The sequence below is a fragment of the Chiloscyllium punctatum genome, chromosome 5, assembly GCF_047496795.1.
Source record: "Chiloscyllium punctatum isolate Juve2018m chromosome 5, sChiPun1.3, whole genome shotgun sequence".
Classification (NCBI taxonomy): domain Eukaryota; kingdom Metazoa; phylum Chordata; class Chondrichthyes; order Orectolobiformes; family Hemiscylliidae; genus Chiloscyllium; species Chiloscyllium punctatum.
In genome coordinates, this window is record NC_092743.1 from 58998248 (window position 1) to 59021226 (window position 22979).

General features: G+C 38.4%; 1 protein-coding gene across 2 annotated transcripts in view; it reads left to right on the top strand.

Moving 5' to 3' along the window:
- Positions 1-21069, top strand: part of colec12 (collectin sub-family member 12) — a 208513-nt gene extending 187444 nt beyond the window's left edge. For both annotated transcript variants that reach the window (XM_072570396.1, XM_072570397.1), the window contains 3 exons: positions 2526-2635; positions 12408-12550; positions 16255-21069. In XM_072570396.1, the coding sequence (XP_072426497.1) occupies positions 2526-2635; positions 12408-12550; positions 16255-16271 (270 nt within the window). In that variant the 3' untranslated portion in view covers positions 16272-21069. The remainder of the gene's footprint in view (positions 1-2525; positions 2636-12407; positions 12551-16254) is intronic.
- The last annotated feature ends 1910 nt before the right edge of the window (positions 21070-22979 follow it).

A 22979-nucleotide genomic window follows, 5' to 3' on the forward strand; every position in this document is an offset into this window, starting at 1 on the left:
CTGATGTATGCTTCCTTCTTTTTCTTAACCAAAACCTTAAATTCTCTAGTCATTCAGCATTCCCTACACCTACCAGCCTTGCCTTTCACCCTGACAGGAACATACTTTCTCTGGACTCTTTATCTCATTTCTGAAGGCTTCCTATTTTCCAGCCGTCCTTTTACCTGCGAACATCTGTCCCCGATCAACTTCTGAAAGTTCTTGCCTAATACCATCAAAATTGGCCTTCCTCCAATTTAGAACTTTAACTTTTAGATCCGGTCTATCCTTTTCCATCACTGCTTTAAAACTAACTGAATTATAGTCATTGGCCCCAAAGTGCTCCCCCACTGACACTTCAATCACTTGCCCTGCCTTATTTCCCAAGAGTAAGTCAAGTTTGGCACCTTCTATAGTTGATACATCCACATACTAAATCAGAAAATTTTCTTGTACAAACTTAACAAATGCCTCTCCATGAGAAATTCCTCTCCATCTAAACCCTCCAGATGTCATTAATCTTACATTGTACTATATTGATTGTCTTTCCTGGTGACAATATCAAAGTTCAGCAGTTCAGAAACTGTTTCATTTCCTTAGTGTCAAGACTGAAAGTTATATCTCTCAATCTCATTCCTAATCATGTAATAAATGCAGTTGGTGTTTTAGTTGAGCCTGAATATGGAGGACATAATCCTAGTGATCACAGTGGCATTGTGCTTATCAGTGTCCTCCAGTACTTAGATCCCCTGAGACTTTGCAGGTCAGTGGCAGGGCACCTAATTTCCATATGAAGCAGCCATGTATATCCCCAGATGAAGTTTGCCTCAGGCAACAATGAAATACTTACTGCAAAAGAATTTTTAAAGAAGGCTTTTCGCAACTGCTCAAAGTCTCATACCATTTTACAGCACTGAAGTAATTTTGAAGTGTAGTCAATGCTAGTAAATCCAGTGCAGAATGATCTGGTGCTTGTCAATAATTGAGGCAAGTAAGGATGACCAGGCCCTGTCTACTCAGACTTCAAACATGTCTGGAGAAAAGACCATTTGAAAACAATTGACATTCTTCAAGAGTTGCATGCTGTTTTCCTGCCAAAATATGCAAGTTAGGACAAGTCAAACACAAGTTAAATTTTGGAATTGAATTAATTATGTCATTCTCATTGTCCAAGCACCTGACCAGCAACCTAATTCTAGGATGAAAAAAAACAGTAAAATGCAACTTCATAGCCTTTTTTTTTAACCAGGCTGCATAAGCACTATAAAAATTCATACTTAGAACAGTGGACTTTCAGTCATCATACCAAAAATGCCATTATGAACTTGAAGACCATTAACATTTAAAAAAGAAATTCAAACTCCCAGTTACTAACTGAAAGAAATTATGATACCAGATCTTGTGTTTGAAGCAAAAGCTTTTAGTGTGCAAGAATTAAAGAAAACAGGTGTCACTAATTTAAATATAAATGTTTCATAAACCCTTATCCTTTAAACCTGAAAATCTTACACAGACCACTTTGTTTATTCTGAATCCCACTCGAGTTCTCTACAATTTTCAGGATACTGATTATTTTCTCATTTTGTATATCAATGGGACCGACGGGCCTAAAAAAATCACTAGGTGTTCCCTCAGTGTTTCTGTTATTCTGAGATTCCTCTGGAATCTTCTAATAGCATTCAATCTGGCAGCCATATTGCATTTTGAGCACCTCACAATTGTGAACACTCTAACTCAACTATGGGCTCACTGCTTTATTATTTAGAGATTGTTGTATCCAACTTCATAACCAATTTAGTGAACAATAAATGTTCTAATCTAAATCCTTTTCTGTTGGATTCCATTTATCGTGAATCTATTTCATTGTTCATTTTTCCAATTACTATTTACTTAGCTCACCAACCTACTTGATGCAGTCACTCTGACCACAGTGTTAGCAAGTTGCTATGAAAGGAGGAACTTGATCCAGCAGAATTTTGTGGATTAGAATAACTTTTTTTTGTTATTTAGTTTGTTGCTTATCCTCTGTTTCTCTTAACTGAGAGCAATTAGCTGTCAGCCACATTGTTGCGGTTCTGGAGTCTTAATAGGCCAGACCAGGTAAGGATATTAGGTTTCTTTTCCTAAAGGACATTAGTGAACCCGATGAGTTTTTATGACAATGGATGTAAGTTTTCATGGTCGCCACAATAAACTTGGCTTTATATTCCAGCTGCTATTGTGGGATTTGAATCCATGTTCCAGAGGATTAGTCTAGAACTATGAGATTTCTAGTCCTGTAACATTGCCACTTGGCTACGTCTCACAATTCTACAGGTCAGCTTGTTATATTTACAGTGCAACAAATAAAGGGACACCTCTCTAAACCTAAACTTCTCTAAAAGTAAAAAAAAATTTACAAGCACAATTTCAATAATGTATTTCTTGAAGAATCTTGTGAATTAGTCAGCTGTATTTTTCATATTTGTATGAAAATGTCGAAAATGCTAAGTTACTTTAATATGTACTTATCTACATTGCTAATAAATTGTGTACTGGCATTACAGCAATGGGTCAGAAAACAAATACGTGGAATAAATTACTACTGGATTGGTCTGTCAGACACTGAAGAGCACAATGTATGGAAATGGGTGGATGGAACCGTTGCAGAATACACGTATGTTGTCCATTCTATTATAAAATATAATAATGCTAAAGATTAACTGGAATTATCATTTAGTTATGTAAATCTAATTAACCATGTTGTTCACCTTCAAATTAAATGTTATGATTCATGATATTCACACTTTATAAAACAATTCTGCACAAATTTTAGTTAAAGAAGTTTTTTTCAAATGAAATGATTATCCATACCCCGAAAATATGTTCATGCATGTACAGAAGTGACCTATAACTTCAGTTTGCTGCAACGCACTATGTACAGTTTTTTTAAAAGTTCATTCATGGAATGAGGACTTGTTGGCTAGACAAGCATTCATTGCCCGTCCCTAATTGCCCAGAGGACAGTTGAGAGTCAATCACATTGCTGTGAGCCTGAAGTGGGCGGCATGGTGGCACAGTGGTTAGTACTGCTGCCTCATTGCGCCTGAGACCCAGGTTCAATTCCCGCCTCAGGCGACTGACTATGTGGAGTTTGCACATTCTCCCCGTGTCTGCGTGGGTTACCTCCGGGTGCTCAGGTTTCCTCCCACCGTCCAAAGATGTGCAGGTCAGGTGAATTGGCCATGCTAAATTGCCCGTAGTGTTAGGTAAGGGGTAAATGTAGGGGTATGGGTGGGTTGCGCTTTGGTGGGTCGGTGTGGACTTGTTGGGCCGAAGGGCCTGTTTCCACACTGTAATGTAATCTAATCTAAAAGTCACATGTAGGCCAGACCAAATAAGGATGCCAGTTTCCTTCCCTAAAGGACATTAGTGAACCAGACAGAGTTTTCAACAAATGGATTCATGGTCATCATTAAACTCTGAATTCCAGACTTTTTGCTGAATTCAAATTCCATCATCTGCCAAGTCGGGATTTGAACCCAAGTCCCCAGAACATTACCTGGGTCACTGGATTAACAATGCAGCAATAACTGCCTGTCCCAAATCACTTTGCACACATCCCGCTGTGCCACCTCACTACTAGGCTCTCACCACCTGCCATGCTGCCCATGTTATTCCCACCATAACCCTTGCTGAGGGACCTTATCAAATGCCTTCTGGAAATGTAAGTACAGTACATCCACTTGTTCCCCTTTATCCACAATATTACTTCCTCAAAGAACTCCAATAGATTATTTAAACTTTGTTAGTGGCAGGACAGGGAGGTCTTCTATAACACAATGGTTGTGTTTTTGTGCAGTCTGGTGTTATAGAAAAATTGCACTTTAGCAACAGCGATTGGAGTGTTGGTGCTGTAATCACGTTACTGCCAACGCATATTTTAAAAGTGCGCACTGTAGAAACAGCGTCCCCAATTTGTCAATCCTGTTACAACAAACCTGAATTGTGCATTATAACGAAACATGCGTTCTAACAGAATAGCCTGTAAATGGGTGCTAAAGGTTGAAAAGTTGACAGCAACATAGAACGTTACAGTGCAGTATAGGCCCTTCGGCCCTTGATGTTGCGCCGACCTGTGAAATTAATCTAATGCTTATCCAACCTACACCATTCCATTATTATCCACATGTATGTCCAATGCCCATTTAAATGCCCTTAATGTCAGCGAGTCTACTACTGTTGCAGACTGGCCGTTCCATGCCCCTATTACTCTTAGTAAAGAAACTACCCCCTGTATCTGTCCTAAATCTATCACCCCTCAATTTAAAGCTATGTCTCCTGTGTTAGCCTTCAGCATCCGAGGAAAAAGAGTCTCATTGTCCATCCTATCTGACCCTCTGATTATCTTATACGTCTCAATTAAGTCACCTCTCAACCTTCTTCTTTCAAACAAAAACAGCCTTTGTTCCCTCAGCCTTTCCTCGAAAGACCTCCCTTCCATACCAGGAAACATCATAGTACATCTCCTCTGAACCCTTTCCAAGGCTTCCACATCCTTCCTATAATGCAGTGGCCAGAACTGTATGCAATACTCCAGATGTGATCTTACCAGTGTCTTGTTCAGCTGAAGCATGTCCTTTTGGCTCCGAAACTCAGTCCCCTTACCACACCAACACACTATATGCTTTCTTAACAACCCTATCAACCTTGGTGACAACTTTCAGGGATTTATGCATTTGGACACCAAGATCTCTCTGTTTATCTACACAGCCAAGAATTTTACCATTAGCCCATTACTTTGCTTTCCTGTTATTTCTTCTGAAGTGAATTACCTCACACCTTTCTACATTAAACTCCATTTCCACTTATCTATGTCCCTCTGTAACTCACAACATCCTTCGGCACAATCTATAACACTGCCTACCTTAGTGTCATCTGCAAATTTACTAACCCATCCTTCTACGCCCACATCCAGAACATTATAAAAATGACAAACAGCAGTGGCCCCAAAACATATCCTTGCAGCACACTACTGGCAACTGAGCTCCAGGATGAACATTTTCCATCAACAACCATCCTCTGTCTTCTTTCAGCTAGCTAATTTCTGATTCAATTCACTAAATCACCTTCAGTCCTGAAATACCGTATGCTGTGCAATAGCCTACCATATGGAACCTTATCAAATGTCTTACTGAAGTCCAAATACACTGCATTAACAGCTTTATCTTCAACCTTCTCAAAGAAATTAATAAGGTTAGTTAGGCACGATCTACCCTTCACAAAACCATGTTGACTATCTCTAATCATGACAGTTGTCAAAAGTCTTTTTAATAATTGTCCATTAATCTACCCAAATTTAAGCAGAAGTTACAAATACAGTCAGAATGAAAGAACTGCAATCAAACCTAAAATATACAATGTCATAGTACATTTTTATCGCTCACTCTTTAAAAAAAAACACAGACACTGTTGATCCAACTTTTAAAAAGAAAGTTTTAAATGGTCCTGAAGGCACAGCTCCACAGTGCTTCTAGTACAAAATAGAGTTTAAAACACTGAAAAGTGGATTTCCAAATTAAAAAGGCTTAGCTATGTCCAGATGTCAGTCACTTCACCTTTGTTTCCAAATAAAAGTCAAAAAGAACTACATGATGTTATCACGCCTTTTTTGGTTTGAATGCTATCAACAGACAAAAACCTTCACAATAAGCCTGCAAATCCTAAGGTTTCAGCAACATCCAATAAAAAATAAACCAATTAAAACATAGAAAAGCACTATACTGTAATACAGATTATTTAAAAGTATAAAGCCACAAAAGAAATATGGTAATCAAACAGCTAACATTGGATCGGGACATCTTTGAGATTCTCTTATTATAAAAAGCTTTACATTATGTATCAGCAGATAACTGGCGGTCAAACCTATTATTGTTTGGGATTTGAAGGCATAAGAAGAATAAAATTCACTGTTGTCTCCATTAATGACAGCAAAGATCCTGACAAAAGCATTCAGATTTTTGAAGATCAACTTAAATCTTGAGTCAATTTTTAGTTAATCAAACTTGAGATCATGTTATACTTTTAATACTTGGGTGTAGTGATCAATTCGTAGGCAGCTATTGATGCAAAGGACTGATCAAACTGGTCATTTCCTCGATACCTAACAATATTTTCTAAATGACGATTCTACACAAATGTAAGGAGTATACCACAGATGCACTGCTGGTAGAAGAATGCAATTTCAAAGCAATTCCAGTAGGCCAACAGCATCCGGAAATGCTTGCTGTCAACACATTCAGTAGAACATCTGAATTTTGCACGCTTCTTACATTACCATCTACAAGAGGATATTGGGCTAAAGTATGTAGGAACTCTAGGAACCAGAAAAACATAGAGAGTCCTGGTATATTGAATAACAAACGCAGTGGCGAGAGGTTTAATCTAGGTGGGTAGGAGATTTCTGGAGACAGGATACGTTTTCTTACAAAGCAAAAGAATATAGCTGTATTGCCGGGCACCTGGTTAGGTAATGATAGCCAAAGTGGAACAGAAAGGGACAGAGCTGTCAACCATAAAACCACAGCAGCAAAAAAGATCAAAAGAGAAAAGACAAACGGGCAAAAATGTTCAATTAATGGCTGTTCACTTTCAATTAACAGCTGAAATAGAGGTAATGAGTATGGTCTTTTAGCCATGATGAAGGTACAATTACAAGGAGATCAATTCAAGAATGTGACATTTCAAATGGATGGATAGGAAAGAAAGGATGGTGAGGCAGCCTTGTTGATACAAGGTAGAATAAGTGTCTTGAATTGGAATATTCAAAATCCATATGAGTACTGGTAAGAAATAATAAGAGGGAGTCATCTATAGGCCCCATTAACAGTTTCTGTACAGTATGACAGAGAATAAACCAGGAGATAATAAGTGCATGTAAAAAAGACAGTAGATTAATGAAGGCAGAGCTGATTTAGTGGCCTGGGAAACGCGTTTAGCAGTGAAGGCAATTGATGCAAAATGGCAGCTGTTTAAGAAAATAGTTTACGGTAAAGATATGTCCCAATGAGGAAGAAGAATTCTAGGAAGTGATAAACCAACTGTAGTTAACCAAGATAGTATCAAATTGAAAGAGAGAATACAAAATATGGCAAGGATTAGTGATAAGTAAGAGGATTGGGAAAGTTTAAAAGCCAATAAAAAATGACGAAAAATAAAGAGGTAGAAAGTAAATTATGAGGGTAGACTAACAAGTTATGTAAAACCCAATAACCCATTAACAAGTAATATAAAAAAAGATATAGTAAGAGTGATTTAAATATATCAAAACAAAGGGAGATGCCAAAGTGAAGATAGATACCTTAGAAAATGGGGCTGGAAAAATAATGGGGAATCAAGAAATGACAGAAAAGTTGAATAAGTACTTTTCATCAGTCTTCATATTAATAGCATTCCAAAAATACAAAATCAAGGAGTAAAAGGAAAAAGATAAATACAATAACTGTCCTGAAAGGAAAAGTGCTAGAGAAACTAAAAGGGCTAAAAGCCTATAACTCCCCCAAACAGCATTTCCACTAACTTTCTTACTGGCTGCACAGTCTTAGAGGCCCAAGTTGTAGCAATGAATTCTGAAACCAGAAGTTCATACCACGGTCGTCATGCCGCTGCTGATTACCATGCATGGAACATCGGAGCAGCATGCTTAGAGGGAACCCGGACCTGATAGGTTACATGCTATGATACCAAATAAGTAGCTACAGATATAATGGATGCACTGGCAGTAATCTTTCAATAATCTTGAGATTCTGATAAAGTCCAGAGGATTAGGAAACTGCCAGTGCAATTCCCTTATTCCAGAAGGGAGGGAGACAAAATATAGGTTTCAGGTCAGTTAGCTTAATGTTCGTCATTGCAGAAACATTAGAGTCTAATATAAAGGATGTAAAAGCATTTAGAAACCTGGAATTGAATTAAGTAGAGCCAGCTTGGCTTCATGAAGGGGAAATTGTGTATGACAAATTTATTAGAATTCTTTGAGGAAGTAGTAAGCAGTTTGATAAAAAGGAATGAGTAGACGTAATATATTGGGATTGGCAAATTGGCTTACATTAAATAAGTCTACTTAATAAGATTAGGTCATTTTGTTATATTAGTGTGGATAGACGATTGACTAACTAATAGAACACAGAGTGGGGATGAGGGGGACATTATCAAGATGGCAACCTGCAACTAAAATACAGGGATCAGTGCTGAAGCCACATTTATTTGCAATATATGTTAAATGACTTGGATAAGGAAAGTGAACATTGCATTGTCAAGTTTGCAGATGACACAAAAATAGGTAAAAAGCAAATGGTGAAGATGATAGAGAGTCTACAAAGAAATATAGACAGGTTAATGGACTGAGCAAAAACTTGGCAAATTCAATATAATGTGAGGTTTTGCATTTTACACAGATAGAGGAGCTTAATATTATTTCAATGTAGAAAGACCCCAAGAAGCTGCAGTACGGAGCAATTTGGGAGTCCTCAAGCATGAATCACAAAAGACTGGGATCTCAGAAGAGTTGGGAATAAGGAAGGAAGGAGGGCAATTGGAATGTTGGTCTTTATTGGCCTTTTCTGGGAATGGAGAATAAAAATAGGAAATCTTACTAAAACTCTACAATGCACTGGTGCAACCACACCGAGAAAACTGTGAACATTCTTTGTCCCTTATCTAAGGAAGGATATATTGGGGATTGGAAGCAGTCCAGAAACGTTTTTTTAGTTTGATCCCAGGTATGGAGGGATCTTTTTAGGAGAAGAGGTTGAGTAGGTTGGACTTATACTCATTGGTGTTTACAAGACAGATTTAAACATGTAAGATTCTTAAGTATCTTAACAGAATAGCTATGGAGAGGTTGTTTCCCCTTGTGGAAGAGATTAGGACCAGAAGGCATACTCTCAGAATAAAGGATTCCCCATTTAAGAGAGAAGGAGGGATTTCTTCTCTCAGGGGGTAGTGAATTGGTGGAATTCTTTACCACAGAGGCTTGTAGAGGTTGTTTTGTTCAGCATGTTCAAGGCTGAGATAGACAGTTTTTTTTAAAACAATTAAGGGAATCAAGGGGTATTGGGAAAAGACAAGAAAGTGAAATTGAGTCACGGATCAGCTGTGATCTTACTGATTGGCAGAGCAGATTCAATACGCTGAATGACCTCCTTCTGCTCCTGTGTCTTATGGCCTTATGGTACAACACAACATGAAAACAAGGTACCCAGAGAACAATGCCAGAAATGCTTCTAAAGTGTCACACAGGCATGTGGACAGAATCTAGGAAGTAACTGCAATGTTATAACTTACAGATCCTAGATAGTACATGTGGTAAACTTAACACATTACACGGACGCTAAGAGAAAGATTAAAGCCTTCATTTCCATCCAAGTGATATCCCAAAAGGAATAGACAAGATGTACTATTTAGGTGAAAGTGAGTACTGCAGATGCTGGAGATTAGAGTAGTGCTGGAAAAGCACTGCAGGACAGGCAGATTCCGAGGACCAGGAAAATCGATGTTTCAGGCAAAAGCCCATCATCAGGAATGAGGCTGGGAACCTCAAGGGCGGAGAGATAAATGGGACGGGTGGAGCTGGGGGGGAAGGTAGCTGAGTGCACAATAGGTCAGGGTAAAGGTTTTAGGTTGGAGGTCAGGCAGCATCAGAGGAACAGGAAAATTTTGGGCAAAAGGTGTACTATGTGCCAAGAGTGACACGTGCTGATGCATATATCATCCATATACACAGCTTAAATTTACTGAAACTGGCATAGTGTGGTGCAATCCATACAATAAGCTAATTGTTTACAATGGGTCTGATACTCTATGCTTTGACATTACCTGCCTTGAATGTCAATCTGACAGAATAGTCACCTGTAACCTTTTACATTGTTGAAATAGATGGATCATCTTTTATCTTTTGGTTTGTATGTGTTCATAAATCTACATAGTATCATAATCAACAATCTGTCGTGTGCAATATCAAAGATTCCTGACAGCAGCATCAAATCTGTGCATTGGCTGACAAACCTTTACCCAGACAGGTTTGATGCCATGAGTAATTTTAAAGGCCAGTCCACTGCTTCCTGGTATCAGTCATTTTGCAGCTGGATTATTCTCTGAAGCTGTGTGGGCTTTGATTGACCCTCCAGCTTCGAACGTCCAGCCAGTGTTCTTAATAGGATGATTGGTTATAACTCCTGTTCCCATCAAATAGGAAAATAGGACAATGCCCAAACACCCAGAATTGATCTTTACCAGAACATTCACATTCAAGAAAAATTCAAATTGGAATTAGATTCCATGGTACAAAACATCATCATCCAGAAAGTTGATCACTGATTTGTGCAATTCCATTTGTTGTGTTTTGAATAAAGTTGTCAATATGCATATACAGATAGGTCCAAGGGAACTAAACAATCAACAAAAATACATCCACACAAGGGTTCAATGCTGGAAAAATGTAAGATCCAAGTTCTCAATGTCAAGTGCTTTTCCAAGCTCAGTGCCAAGAATGGATATTGGTCTGTACATTTTTTCCATTGACTCTCAGGAACTAACAGCATTTACAATTTCTTCCTGTATATACTGCTTCTTCTAGATTACCTGTCAGCCAGAACATATTCCTACAACATACAGATCACATCATTAAGGGTCCACCCAGGTTGTCTCTGCATCGTAGCTGAAACTGCAGTTCTTGGTAGAAAATAACTATGAGCATGACACAAACCTCCAACAGCAAAAAGGAAACATGGTCAGATTTTCAACAGCAACAAATGTCAAATCAACATGACACAAATCAATTTACTTGGATAAACCTGATCAGCTGATAATAAGTTCTGATCCTATTAAAGTGAAAGAGGCAAAATGGTTGTCACCACCACAAAACAGTGATGAATTACAAAAGTGACTTGGTTTCTTCCATGCTCACTCCAGCAAACCCTTGACACTTTCTTCATCACTTTCCAGAATGGATGACAGGGAGGTGCCAAGAGAAATGAAGAGAATAATGAGGGGCTTTGAGGGGGCAAGGAGGGAGTAGCAATAAAGGAAGCAAGAGGGACGTGGGAGGCAGTGAGGTGAAGTAAGCAACAAAGAAAATAGTGAAGAGCCACAGTGACACAGGGAAGCAGGAGTGCATGGGGTGCTGCACAGAGAAGCAATGGAGGTGATAGGTGGGAGACAGCAAGCAAGTCAGAGGGAATTAGGAGCAGTTCAGAGGTGCTCACAGAGAGAACTTGGGATACTGATTAATGGCATTAGCAATTGGAAAAATGGGTATATATACCCGTGACCAGATCGGAAGCCAGCTCCTTGTTTTGAATCCCTTTTCATAGAATCCATACAGTGTGAAAGGAGGCCATTTGGCCCATTGGTTCCAAACCAACTCTCTGAAGGACATCCCACCTTACAACCCTCCATTTCCCATGGTCAATCCTCCTAACCTGCACATCTTTAGACTGTAGGAGGAAACCAGAGCACCCGGAGGAAACTCACGCAGACATTGTACAAACTCTACACAACCAGTCACCTGAGGATGGAATTGAACCTGGGTCCCTAGTGCTGTGAGGCAGCAGTGCTAACCACTGTGCCACCCATTTTCCTATTTGATGGGAATAGGAGTTATAACCAATGGGTGGACGTACGAAACTGGGGGGTCAATCAAAGCCAACACAGCTTCAGAGAATAATCCAGCTGCAAAATGGCTGATACCAGGAAGCAGTGGGCTGACCAATCTTGTAACGTCTGGTCCCTGCCTGTCTCCATTCCTCATGGTGGCAGAGCCCAAAACTTCAGTCCATGGTTTTCAGGGTATGTTTTTAACACTGTTTAAGAGAATGGGTTTTGAAGTATGTTTAACATTTCTTTTCAAAGGGGTGCAACTTAAGTCAGCTTTTGCAAATATTCCAAATGCAATTTTGTTAAATTGACAACTCATTTAGACAGATAATGTTCTTTTTATTTATCCAGAAGTGCATAACTGAAGTATTTTTTCCCACCACTACATGACTCATGGTAATTTTTACCTATTATTCAAAATCACTAAATTGCCTATGGTTCCAATTAATCAATTTACATGCACAGCTTGGAAAGGGCAATGCAATACCATAGGTGAGGGAAAAGGTATGGAGAGAGGAGAACATTAAATCACAATGAGGTTGGAGGGGGAATAGGACACTTTACCCCCTGCAGTGCCCACCTCTATTTCTAAAGACTTCAAGAGCATTGGTGGACACTGTATGCCCCCTCTGCAAGGTCAACTGGGCACGAAATTAGCTACGGAAGAGGGTCAGACATTTGGCAAAGATATTATTCTTGACAAGGTAGCTATATTAACTCCTGCTGACATGTATTGAAAGGATTCACTTCCTGCTTGCTTTGTGAATTCATTTTGTTTGACTGTTTTCTTCCAGAAACTGGAGGCCAGGGCAACCCGATAACTGGCAACATGAAACAGCAACAGAAGATTGTGCTGGCTTGGCTACAGGTGCATTGTGGAACGACTTCTTCTGCACAGACCTCAATGGTTTGATTTGTGAAAAGAGTGTTGACAAAGGTGATTGTTCGATTTGAGTTTATGCATGAGAAAATCTGATTCTGGTTTGCAAGTAGTCACTGAAAAATAGTCGTTTCAATTCGAAAAGATCCCAGATCTCGCAAGTCACTGTAATCTGCAGCTTATTTCCTACAGTCAGCGATTAATCTGGTACTGCAGTGTGACGTAATGAAGGTTTGGTAATCATGCTATACTGAAGCAAAGGCATTGTTTTTACTTCAGTAACCTTTTACGGTATCGGCCCTTTATATTTCAGTATTTCATTTTGAGTGCAAACGGCCTCGGGAGACTAAAACTAAAATTGACAAGAGCAGAATTCAGATTTGCAAATACGAAATATTTTGTTCAGACTTTTCATATGTACAGTTTATACAACACTTGAGTAGTAGAAAAAATATCTTATGTTTCAGAATAAAATATGTAACCAGCTACTGTATTGAATTCATATGTTGCTAGGTTTAGTTGGAGATTCTGCTAGTAGTGCATCCTGCTATGACAACCAGCAGTTCAAAATAATTTGTTCGCAACCTGCCAGGTTTGCAGAACAAATTCAGCGTGGGATCCATCAGAGAAACCCTATCAGTGAGTAAGACAGTGGAGCCTAGAAATTGCAATTTTCCGTGGGCTCTCTCTACAGAGCAGCCATGATCACAGTGAAGGGTAGAACAGACACGGGGGCAAAAGAAAATACCTACTGCTGTTCCTATGTGCCTCTTTACTGGGTCTGGCACTGGAGTTCATAGGTGGGTAGCACATCCCCCACTTGCACCAAAATGTTTTGAGTTGTGGATTTTCTTGCTACTCATCTGACTTCATAAACAAATATTCTGGAAGAGTGTTTTACTGTAGGAACTTATGAACCTTAGTTTTCCATTCAACCTATTGTTATAAGCAAATTCTAAGCAAGATACCCCAATTTGTTATGGTTTCACTTGGGATGCCCCAAGTATTAAGTTCCTGGGTGGCAATGATTCCCCTACTTTACTCATCTGTTTACTCAGATGGTCACAAGAAGGTTAATCTAAAATTGGATCCTTTCCGTTGTGAATACCTTTCACCCAGACCCAAATGAACTTCTGTTTCAAAATGAGTCAATTTAACCAGATTTCTGGGAATGATCCCACTAGTAAATGGCTTGTCATATGAGGACCAATTGGGGACTCTGGGTCTGTACTCGATAGAGTTTAGAAGATTGAGGGGGGATCTCATTAAAACTTATAGAATACTGTAAGGCCAGGAAAGTGGATGTGAAGAAGATGTTTTCACTGGTGGAGAGACTAGGACCCAACGGCACAGTCTCAGAGTAAAGGGAGAACCATTTGAAATGGAGATGATGAGGAATTTCTTCAGCAAGAGGGTGGTGAATCTGTGGAATTCATTACCACAGAACACTTTGGAGGGCAAGTCATTGAGTGTATTTAAGACAAAGATCAATAGGTCCTTGATCAGCAAGACGTCAAGGATTACAGGAGAAGTCAGCCATGATCAAATGGCAGAGCAGACTCTGTGGGCTGAATAGCCAAATGCTATTCCTATATTTTATGGTCTTGAGATAACAATGAGTGAGATTAATCTTTACCTCCAGGGATAACTATTGGATATTTCTTTACGTGACCTTCACAGCTAACACTGTAACTCAAGTTAGTAATGACCCACTGGCACACATGAGAACTTCAGTCCCATTAACACACACTAGTAAAGTGCTTTTTAACCCCTATCCTTGTTTATTCTCCAAAAGGAAAAGATACAAAATGTGTCTGCTATTTGGAATAAAATCTGCAGAGAACGAATTGCTGTTGACCCAGAGTCATCAGCCCCTCATTTTCTTAATAAAGATAGTCCAGCCTATTCTAATTTGGCTTTTTCCCCTTCTAAGGGCTGTTACTTGAAGTTCCCTTTGCACCTTTAGGTGTGAAATTCCAAGGGTCTCTCTCTCTCTCTCTCACACCCAACATCCAAGTGATTTACTTCTGCAGCCATTTTTGGTCATTTCAGCCCTCAGTACAAAATTGCACACATTTTGGAAATGAAAGTTAAAAATGTCCATAGTGCTTTGTAGATCTGACCTATGGTCATAATACCATATTCGTATCTAAACGCCATTAACCTTTGAGGGAGAAGTGCTCCAGATTTTTGAAGATTACCCTTTGTTTCTTTTCTTTTGGTCTTGGACTCTTCTACCTGAGGAAATTGGATCGATCAAGAGAAACTATCAACCCCTCCAATCATCTCAAATAATTAAAATCAACAGTTATTTTTATATTATAAAGACTGTACATTTTTCTATTTTAAATTGCGAAATGAAATGTTAAAGGGCTGTTTTTAAACTAAGGATTATGGAAGGAATTGCTGCATTTTTCAAAAACAAGTTACTAACATTTATGCTTCTGCTTGTTCAGACAGTGGAGGAAGGTTATTGCAAATGATCTGACACCATTTGAAGGGTGTACACAATGACATTTGGCTGGCAACAAGTAGCTAATCGGTCTGTAGAGTTGTCGATAGCAAAAGCCTTCAGTGTGCTTACAACAAGCCTTCTGTGTGATTGGCTCCCGGGTAGCTGAACAGCTTGTGAGTGTGAGCAATATGGCCAGAAGCCTTCATAGCTCCAAAAAGGGGAAGTAGTGTTTTTCCTTCCTCAAAAAAAACCTAAAGCCTGAAGTAAGCCAGTTTATTTTCACTCCTCAGTTGCTGTGGCTTTTAACCAATTGTTAAGAAACTTTACATTTTGTGAACCAGTCACTCTGTGCCTCCTGCAAGGAAATGAAAAGCACCTGGAGAAGAGATATGAACAAACAGCAAAACCCTGTGAGCGAAAGGATAATCTTTGTGAACACTGTGGATAAGGAGTATTGAACTGCCTTCCTAGATTTTCCCTCCATCCATAATATTGTAATAAATAGTAATTCTTAATAAGTACAGAAAACTGGTTCATGATTTCTGTTAAATTTGGTCTAAAAAGACAGGTAAATTGGGGAATTTTAAGTACATTAATAAAATCTTTACCTTTTATGATGATTGTAAATAGTGGGGCATGTTTTCCAGTGCTACCCCAATAAGATTTAAAATCAACAGATGGAAGTGTAATAAATGCAACTAGTCCAGATATCTTTCTAAGGAATCTGCACTCAACCCCTCTAAGATCATAACATCTTTCCTGAAATACAGGGCCAGAACTGGATAAGTATTTTAGATGCATCCTAACAAGAACTTTATACAAGCATTACTTCTAGCCTTTTGGATTCCAGCACTCTGGAGATAAAAGCTAACATTCCTTTAAGCATTTTCTAATATAGAGATTCCCTATTAATAATGATATTTATTTAATTGCTTCCTCTTTGAATTGTTAAATTCTGCTTATTAATGAATCTGTGAATAGAGCTGACGAGTTCATATCAATATGTGTTGGCCTCTCAAAATAATATCTTATGCCAGTCAAGAAAGCAGAATAGGGAAGGAATCTCAGGTAGTCTCCAGTAAATTATATACTGCATTCTAAATTAATTACTCCACCCAGGCACACTGATCCCTGCACAGCATGAATTAGGAAGATGCTTTTGGAGAATAATCTCAATCTGCTTTCTTTTTGTCTGTTGTATGTTGAATTGATATATATATATATATATATATTGCTGATACGGTGGTTTTCCAATCAATTTTCTGCAGCTGCATGTATTCATACCATCGGTCTTTTCATATTACAGATCAACTTAAAGCGTGATTCTCCTGAGTAGCCTAAAGAGCACATCCAGAGACATTTCCAGACCAGTTTCAGAGGTGGTCATCAGTTTCAGGTCTTCGATTACCAAAGGAAGCTTCAGATCTGCGTCATTAACCTAGTTTCCCAAACATCATTTCCTCATGCCGGGCATTTGAAGTTAAATCTTCAGCCCACTTTAACTTTTAATTTGAAGTTAGCCCAAAACTTTATTCTTTAAAGAATATCTATTATTCAATAACAATTATTGTTTATGGAAAGTGAAATAAGCAAGAAAATATATTGCAAAATCTAGGAGTCCTTTTTTTTGTTTTATTTTCCTTAAATACTTATGTCAGTATAAGAAAATTTATACATTAACACTAGTGTTTAAAAAATATTTACCATTCTGCATAGTAACAGACTTACACACAGCTTTCACGAATGTTTCTACTGAACCTTCTGTGTCGAGTTTACAATGAAATTTTTAAAAATTCCCCTATCAACTAAAATACCAAATATAAGGTATAGGAACAGGATTTGAACTGGATCTCATTTTGTTACCTTCCAATTGCTGTAGAGATGACTTCTTAAATGTTTCATCACAACAAGTAAGAGAAAACTATTGCCCATCTGCTTAAGTAAAGCAGTCATTTTACTTTCATTGGACAAAAAAAATTTCACCCGAAAGCAGAATGTGTTAAAAGTATACTTGCAAATGCAAGTTACAGTTCAATGGGAAGGGAATTACTGTGCTTTCTGACCATGAAGGTCCATTTTGACGTCAGTAGCTGGACATCCCAGAATGTAACTCAAAAAGGCACCACTTTCTTTATATTCAAGCAATGTCACTGGAACAAAAGAAACCAATCATGTAAACTACTGCCCTACACAACCTTTTGACTTGCATGAAATGCAATCCTATGTGATTCCCATTCCCTATTCCCATTTTAAACTAATCTAAGGATTTACATTAACAATTAAACCCTATTTAAGAGTCTACCATGACCACTAATTAAATATTCAAATCATTTAATCAGTCAATATTTGCAAAACACTTACGCAGTAATGCTCAGCCGTCAACTGCCGATGGAGTCAGCGATGTAAAATATAAAGATCCTTTCAATTCATATTTGCAAAAACTGTACGAGATAGTAACTAGTTTTGTGCCACACTTTGTTTTAAATAGTCACATAACAAAACGGAATACAATTAATTAAGATTAAATTACATTATATTATTCTCAGTCATTCCATCTTACGAAAGGTTTGATTTCAATTCTGATCCAATATTTTTTAAAAAACTATTTTGCACCTATTTAGATTTGAAGAAGAAGAATGCAGGAGAATGATCCCAAAACAAATTTTATTAGTTACTTGGTTACAAATCTGTTTTAAAATAGCAATTAGACTGAGGCAATCAAGTCACATCACAGAGTTGTGGATTACAGTGCTTTGCAATTTTCTTATTTTAAACTTGCCATATTAGGAAGCTACCAAGCAGAACGCAGTACCATCCCACAAAGGCAGGGGGCTGAAGTCATTGATTTGGCTGTCCACACTCAAACATCTGTGGCAACTAGTTATAGAGCAGTACTGGCTCAGTCTGAGGAGATTGCAAGTCCATTCACTCAGCCAGAGAAAGTAAGTGAAAAGGGAAATTAAAGTAATTGCAATTAAAGAGAAAATAGGTTTCGTTACATCATTATCTAAAGCAAATGTCATATGACAGTGTTTTTAAACACTCCTTTAAGAGAGTCAATTAAAAGCCATGCACCATAGTCAGTTTTTGCTTTAAGTAACTTCAATGGGCTCAACACATGGATATGTATTACCTTACTGCCAAATACATCTGTAATAACCAAAACTAAAACAAAACCAACATGAATTGTGAAATAAAAATAAAAAGAATTTTATTTAAACAGGTGTGAATTGATTTCTCCAAGTTTTGCCTGGCTCCAGAGATCTGCACTGGTATTTATGCTCCTCTTGAACTCTGTCATTAGTACAGTCACATTTTATCAAGTAATAAACAGTATACTCTCAAGCAGAATAGATTTTTACAACTATTGATGATAATTGTTTGATTTCACTACTGAAGAAAACTACATGCACTCTAGATATCTGAAGGGAGAGATAAAGAATTTGCACAAACATGCAGAACCTTGTAGAACTCCCAGGAGCAGCAAATGAAGCAGACAGGAGACCTTATTTGAGTAGTAGGCAAAATGTCAGTTTTTGAATGTGTGATGACAACTGGTTATAAAGTTAGCAGTAAATTGAGGGCAGGTCATGTTTCCCAATGGTTGGCAGTGGGAGTCACATTTTAGTACATTTGGCATACATGTTCAATAACTTCATCCAGTTAAATTGTACCTTTGGAATTAAGTATGTAGCAGCAGATGAGAAACACATCTTCAGATTCATGATGGTCAAAGGTGGCAAGGTCACTTCCTGGTGAATTGAAGCTGGTGATTTACTCTTTCTTAGTTCCTGTTTTTTGGTTTCAACCCTTTGTTCATCCAACTAGCTGAATGTTTGCTGTCTACAATATTTTGAAAAAGATTTTTCATATTTCTTATAATATATTCGGATAATATCGATGTTGATTTACATCTTTTTGGATAATTATCCCTTCTCTGTTTTGATCTTTGCTTCACACTCTTTGGCCTTCATTTAGTTTTGATAGGATCTTTGTAAATAGTTCCTACTTTAGTTTTTTGCTTCTGTTGTGTAAGTTTTCTGTCTGTCTTACACTGTGTGATAGTCCAGGATAGTTAGTTTTGGGAGTAATTTCTTGGGAGTAGAGGAAGTTGTGGTTTGACATTCTTTCCTCTCAGTAACTGTGATGGTGCTAATCCAGATAGTCAGAGTGCTGCTTAGGAATTTGTTTTTGTCTTCAAAAGTGATTTGATCATTCTGACTCCTTATTCTGCTACATTAGATTGAGGATACCTGAGAGAACTTGTAAGATGCTGTAGTCCTTTTTTACTATGAAATTAGTGAAATATTCATTCATAAGTTGTAGGCCATTGCCCAATACAACTTGGACTGGTATCAATCTGTTGTAATATTTCTTACAAAGCTCTAACAGCTGTTTTCATAGTCATATATAACTGTTTAACTTCAATGTATTCCAGAAAAATAATTTATGACAATAAATATCACTTGTCACTAATGGAGAATAAACCCTTTCCTAGGTATTTTCATGGTCTGTGTGGAAATTTGCATATTAGTAGTGGTTCTGAGGAGCACATTGCACGTAGCTCACAATTTAAAATTATATCTTTTCTATCTTTTAAATTTCCCAGCCACTGCACTGAGCATGACCTCTGCATTTCATTGCACCCATGTGATGCTTATGTAGTTTTTTATGACATCTGCATAATGGAAGAACATTTTCCTGACTATACCAATAGATTTTGTTCTGGACAACCTTGAATGGGCAATTGGTGAACTTGCATGGTGTCTTCCTCTTATATCGGTACATGACAAAGTTCTCAGAATTTGTTAGCGTCTGCCAGCTAATATGCTGGAATATTCTAAGAGTATGACTCAATTTCATCAATAAAATTCATATCTGGCTGTGTGGGTCTATCCGTAGTTGCTCTGGACAATGTACCTACTGTTATTTGTATTTTACCCTAAACATATTCCATTTCATAACCAAATCTCATTAAACGCAGGTGGAATATTTGAGTCCTTGGTGGCATTCTTGCGAATTACCTTCCATCTAGTAATGGAACTAAGGGCAAAAGTAGAAATTGTTCGAGAAACTTAGTTAGTATGGCAGCATCTGTGGACAGCAAGCAGACTTAACATTGAGTCTAGTGACCCTTCTTCAGGATGGATAGTAGCTAGAAAAGGGTGGTACATAAGCTGAAGACAGGGGGTGATGGGAGGAAAAGGAGTGAGCAGATAGGTGGAGATGGGACCCAGAGAGAAAGAATGGTAGTTAAGCAGACAAAGGAATGGATAATAGTAGGGAGAAAGAAAAGCTGATAATGGGGACCATGAGTTTCTGTTTTGGTTTCAGATTTCCACAGTTCTTTGTTCTGTTTTAAAGAAACTAAGAGGTTGGGATGTGTATCTATGACTGCTGTAAGACCAATTACATAGTCTGGGAACTTCTTTCTCGAGATCTGTTAATCTTGTCTCAGTATCTGATAGTGCTTAGGACACATGATAGATCAGCCGTCAGCTTCAATTTGTCTGTACTTTTAAAAAGATTGGTTCCAAATTATTGGTTGAGGCATCTAGAGTCATAGAGATGTACAGCATGGAAACAAACCCTATGTTCTGTGATTATGGTTGGTAATGAGGGGCTGCAGTATGTTAGAATAACTAATGGAATTAGCATTCATTATTCTTTAATTGTCTGTTTCTGGTTTGTATTTCAACACTATTGTTGTGCTTTCCTCAATAGTTTCCTGAAAGATTTAGTAATTTGGGCCAAATTTGGTAAGAATGTTGCTATTTCATTGACCATTGTAAGAATACCCTGAAGTCTTGGACAAAAGTAGGAGTTGGGAAGTAATTATCTTTTGTGGCTTTGACATTGTACCTTTGCTACTCACAATGTGACCTAAGAAAAAATTAGATATTTTTGAAAATTCTCATTTTTCATCAGGTGTTAATGATGTAACTTGCTGTAAACAATGTAACACTCCTCAAAGTCTCTGTTCATGTTGTTCAACTGTTCCACCAAATGTCATAATGTAGCACTATGGTCTTGTAAAATATTAGACATTTGTCTTTGGAAAATTTCTGGAGCTGCTGTTATATTGAATAGCAAATAATTAAAATAAAATCTCCCAAACAAAGTTATGAAAGTTGTCAAGAACTTGATAGTCTCATCCAACGGGTTTTGCCAAAAATTGCTCTTTGCATCCAGTTTTAACATTGAAGGCTGAATCATTTGTTTTCTTTGGCTAAGTTTCAGTTACTGGAAACTAGATTTCTAATCTCAGTTCTGAAGAAGAGTTATACCAGACTGAGTGTTATGGACATGTACAACACTGAAACAGACCCTTTAGTCCAACTTGTCCATGCCAACCAGATATCCTAAATTAATCTAGTCCTATTTGCCAGCATTTGGCCCATATCCCTCTCAACCCTTCCTATTCATATACCATTCAGATGCCTTTTAACATGTAATTTTACTAGGTATCACTACTTCCTTTGGCAGTGTGAAAAATTTGCTCATTAGCTCCCTTTTAAATCTGTCCCCTCTCACCCGAAACCTTGCCCTCTAGTTCTGGACTCCCCAACACAGGGAAAAGACCTTGTCTATTTATGCTATCCATGCCCCTCATGATTTTATAAGCCTCTAAAGGTCACCCCTCAGCTTCTGACCCCAGTCTATTCAGCCTCTCCCTGTAGCTCAAACCCGCCAACCCTGGCAACATCCTTGTAAATCTTTTCTGAACCCTTTCAAGTTTCACAACATCCTTCTTATAGGAGGGAGAACAGAATTGCACACTATATTCCAAAAGTGGCCTAACCAATGCCCTATACAGCCGTAACATGACCTCCCAACTTTTATACTCAATGCTCTGACCAATAAAGGAAAGCACACTAAATGCCTTCTTCATTATCCTATCTACCTGAGACTCCAATTTCAAGGAACGATGAACTTGCACTCCAAGGTCTCTTTAATCAGCAACATTCTCGAGGACCTTACCATCAAGTCCTGCCCTGATTTGCCTTTCCAGATTGCAGGAACTCACATTGATCTAAATTAAACTCCATCCACTATTGCTCAGCCCATTAGCCTATCTCATCAAGATCCTGTTGTACTGTGAGGTAACTTTGTTCGCTGTCCACTACACCTCCAATTTTGGTGTCATCTGTAAACTTACTAACTATATTTCCCATGTTCACATCCAAATCATTTATATATGATGAAACACAGTGGGATCCAGCACCGATCCTTGTGGCACTCCACTGGTCAGAGGCCTCCAGTCTGAAAAACAACCCTCCACCTCTACCCTCTGTCTTCTACCTTTGAGCCACTTCTGTATCCAAATGGCTAGTTCTCCCTGTATTCCATGTGATCTAATCTTGCTAACCAGTCTATCATGAGGAACATAGAAAATAGAAGAACATAGCAAAATACAGTGCAGTACAGGCCCTTTGGCCCTCGATGTTGCACCGATCCAAGCCCACCTAACCTACACTAGCCCACTATCCTCCGTATGCCTATCCAATGCCCGTTTAAATGCCCATAAAGAGGGAGAGTCCACCACTGCTACTGGCAGGGCATTCCATGAACTCACGACTCGCTGAGTAAAGAATCTACCCCTAACATCTGTCCTATACCTACCACCCCTTAATTTAAAGCTATGCCCCCTCGTAATAGCTGACTCCATACGTGGAAAAAGGTTCTCATGGTCAACCTTATCTAAACCCCTAATTATCTTGTACACCTCTATCAAGTCACCCCTAAACCTTCTTTTCTCCAATGAAAACAACCCCAAGTGCCTCAGCCTTTCCTCATATGATCTTCCTACCATACCAGGCAACATCCTGGTAAACCTCCTCTGCACCCGTTCCAGTGCCTCCACATCCTTCCTATAGTATGGCGACCAAAACTGCACACAATACTCCAGATGCGGCCGCACCAGAGTCTTATACAACTGCAACATGACCTCAGGACTCCGGAACTCAATTCCTCTACCAATAAAAGCCAGTACTCCATATGCCTGCTTCACTGCACTATTTACCTGGGTAG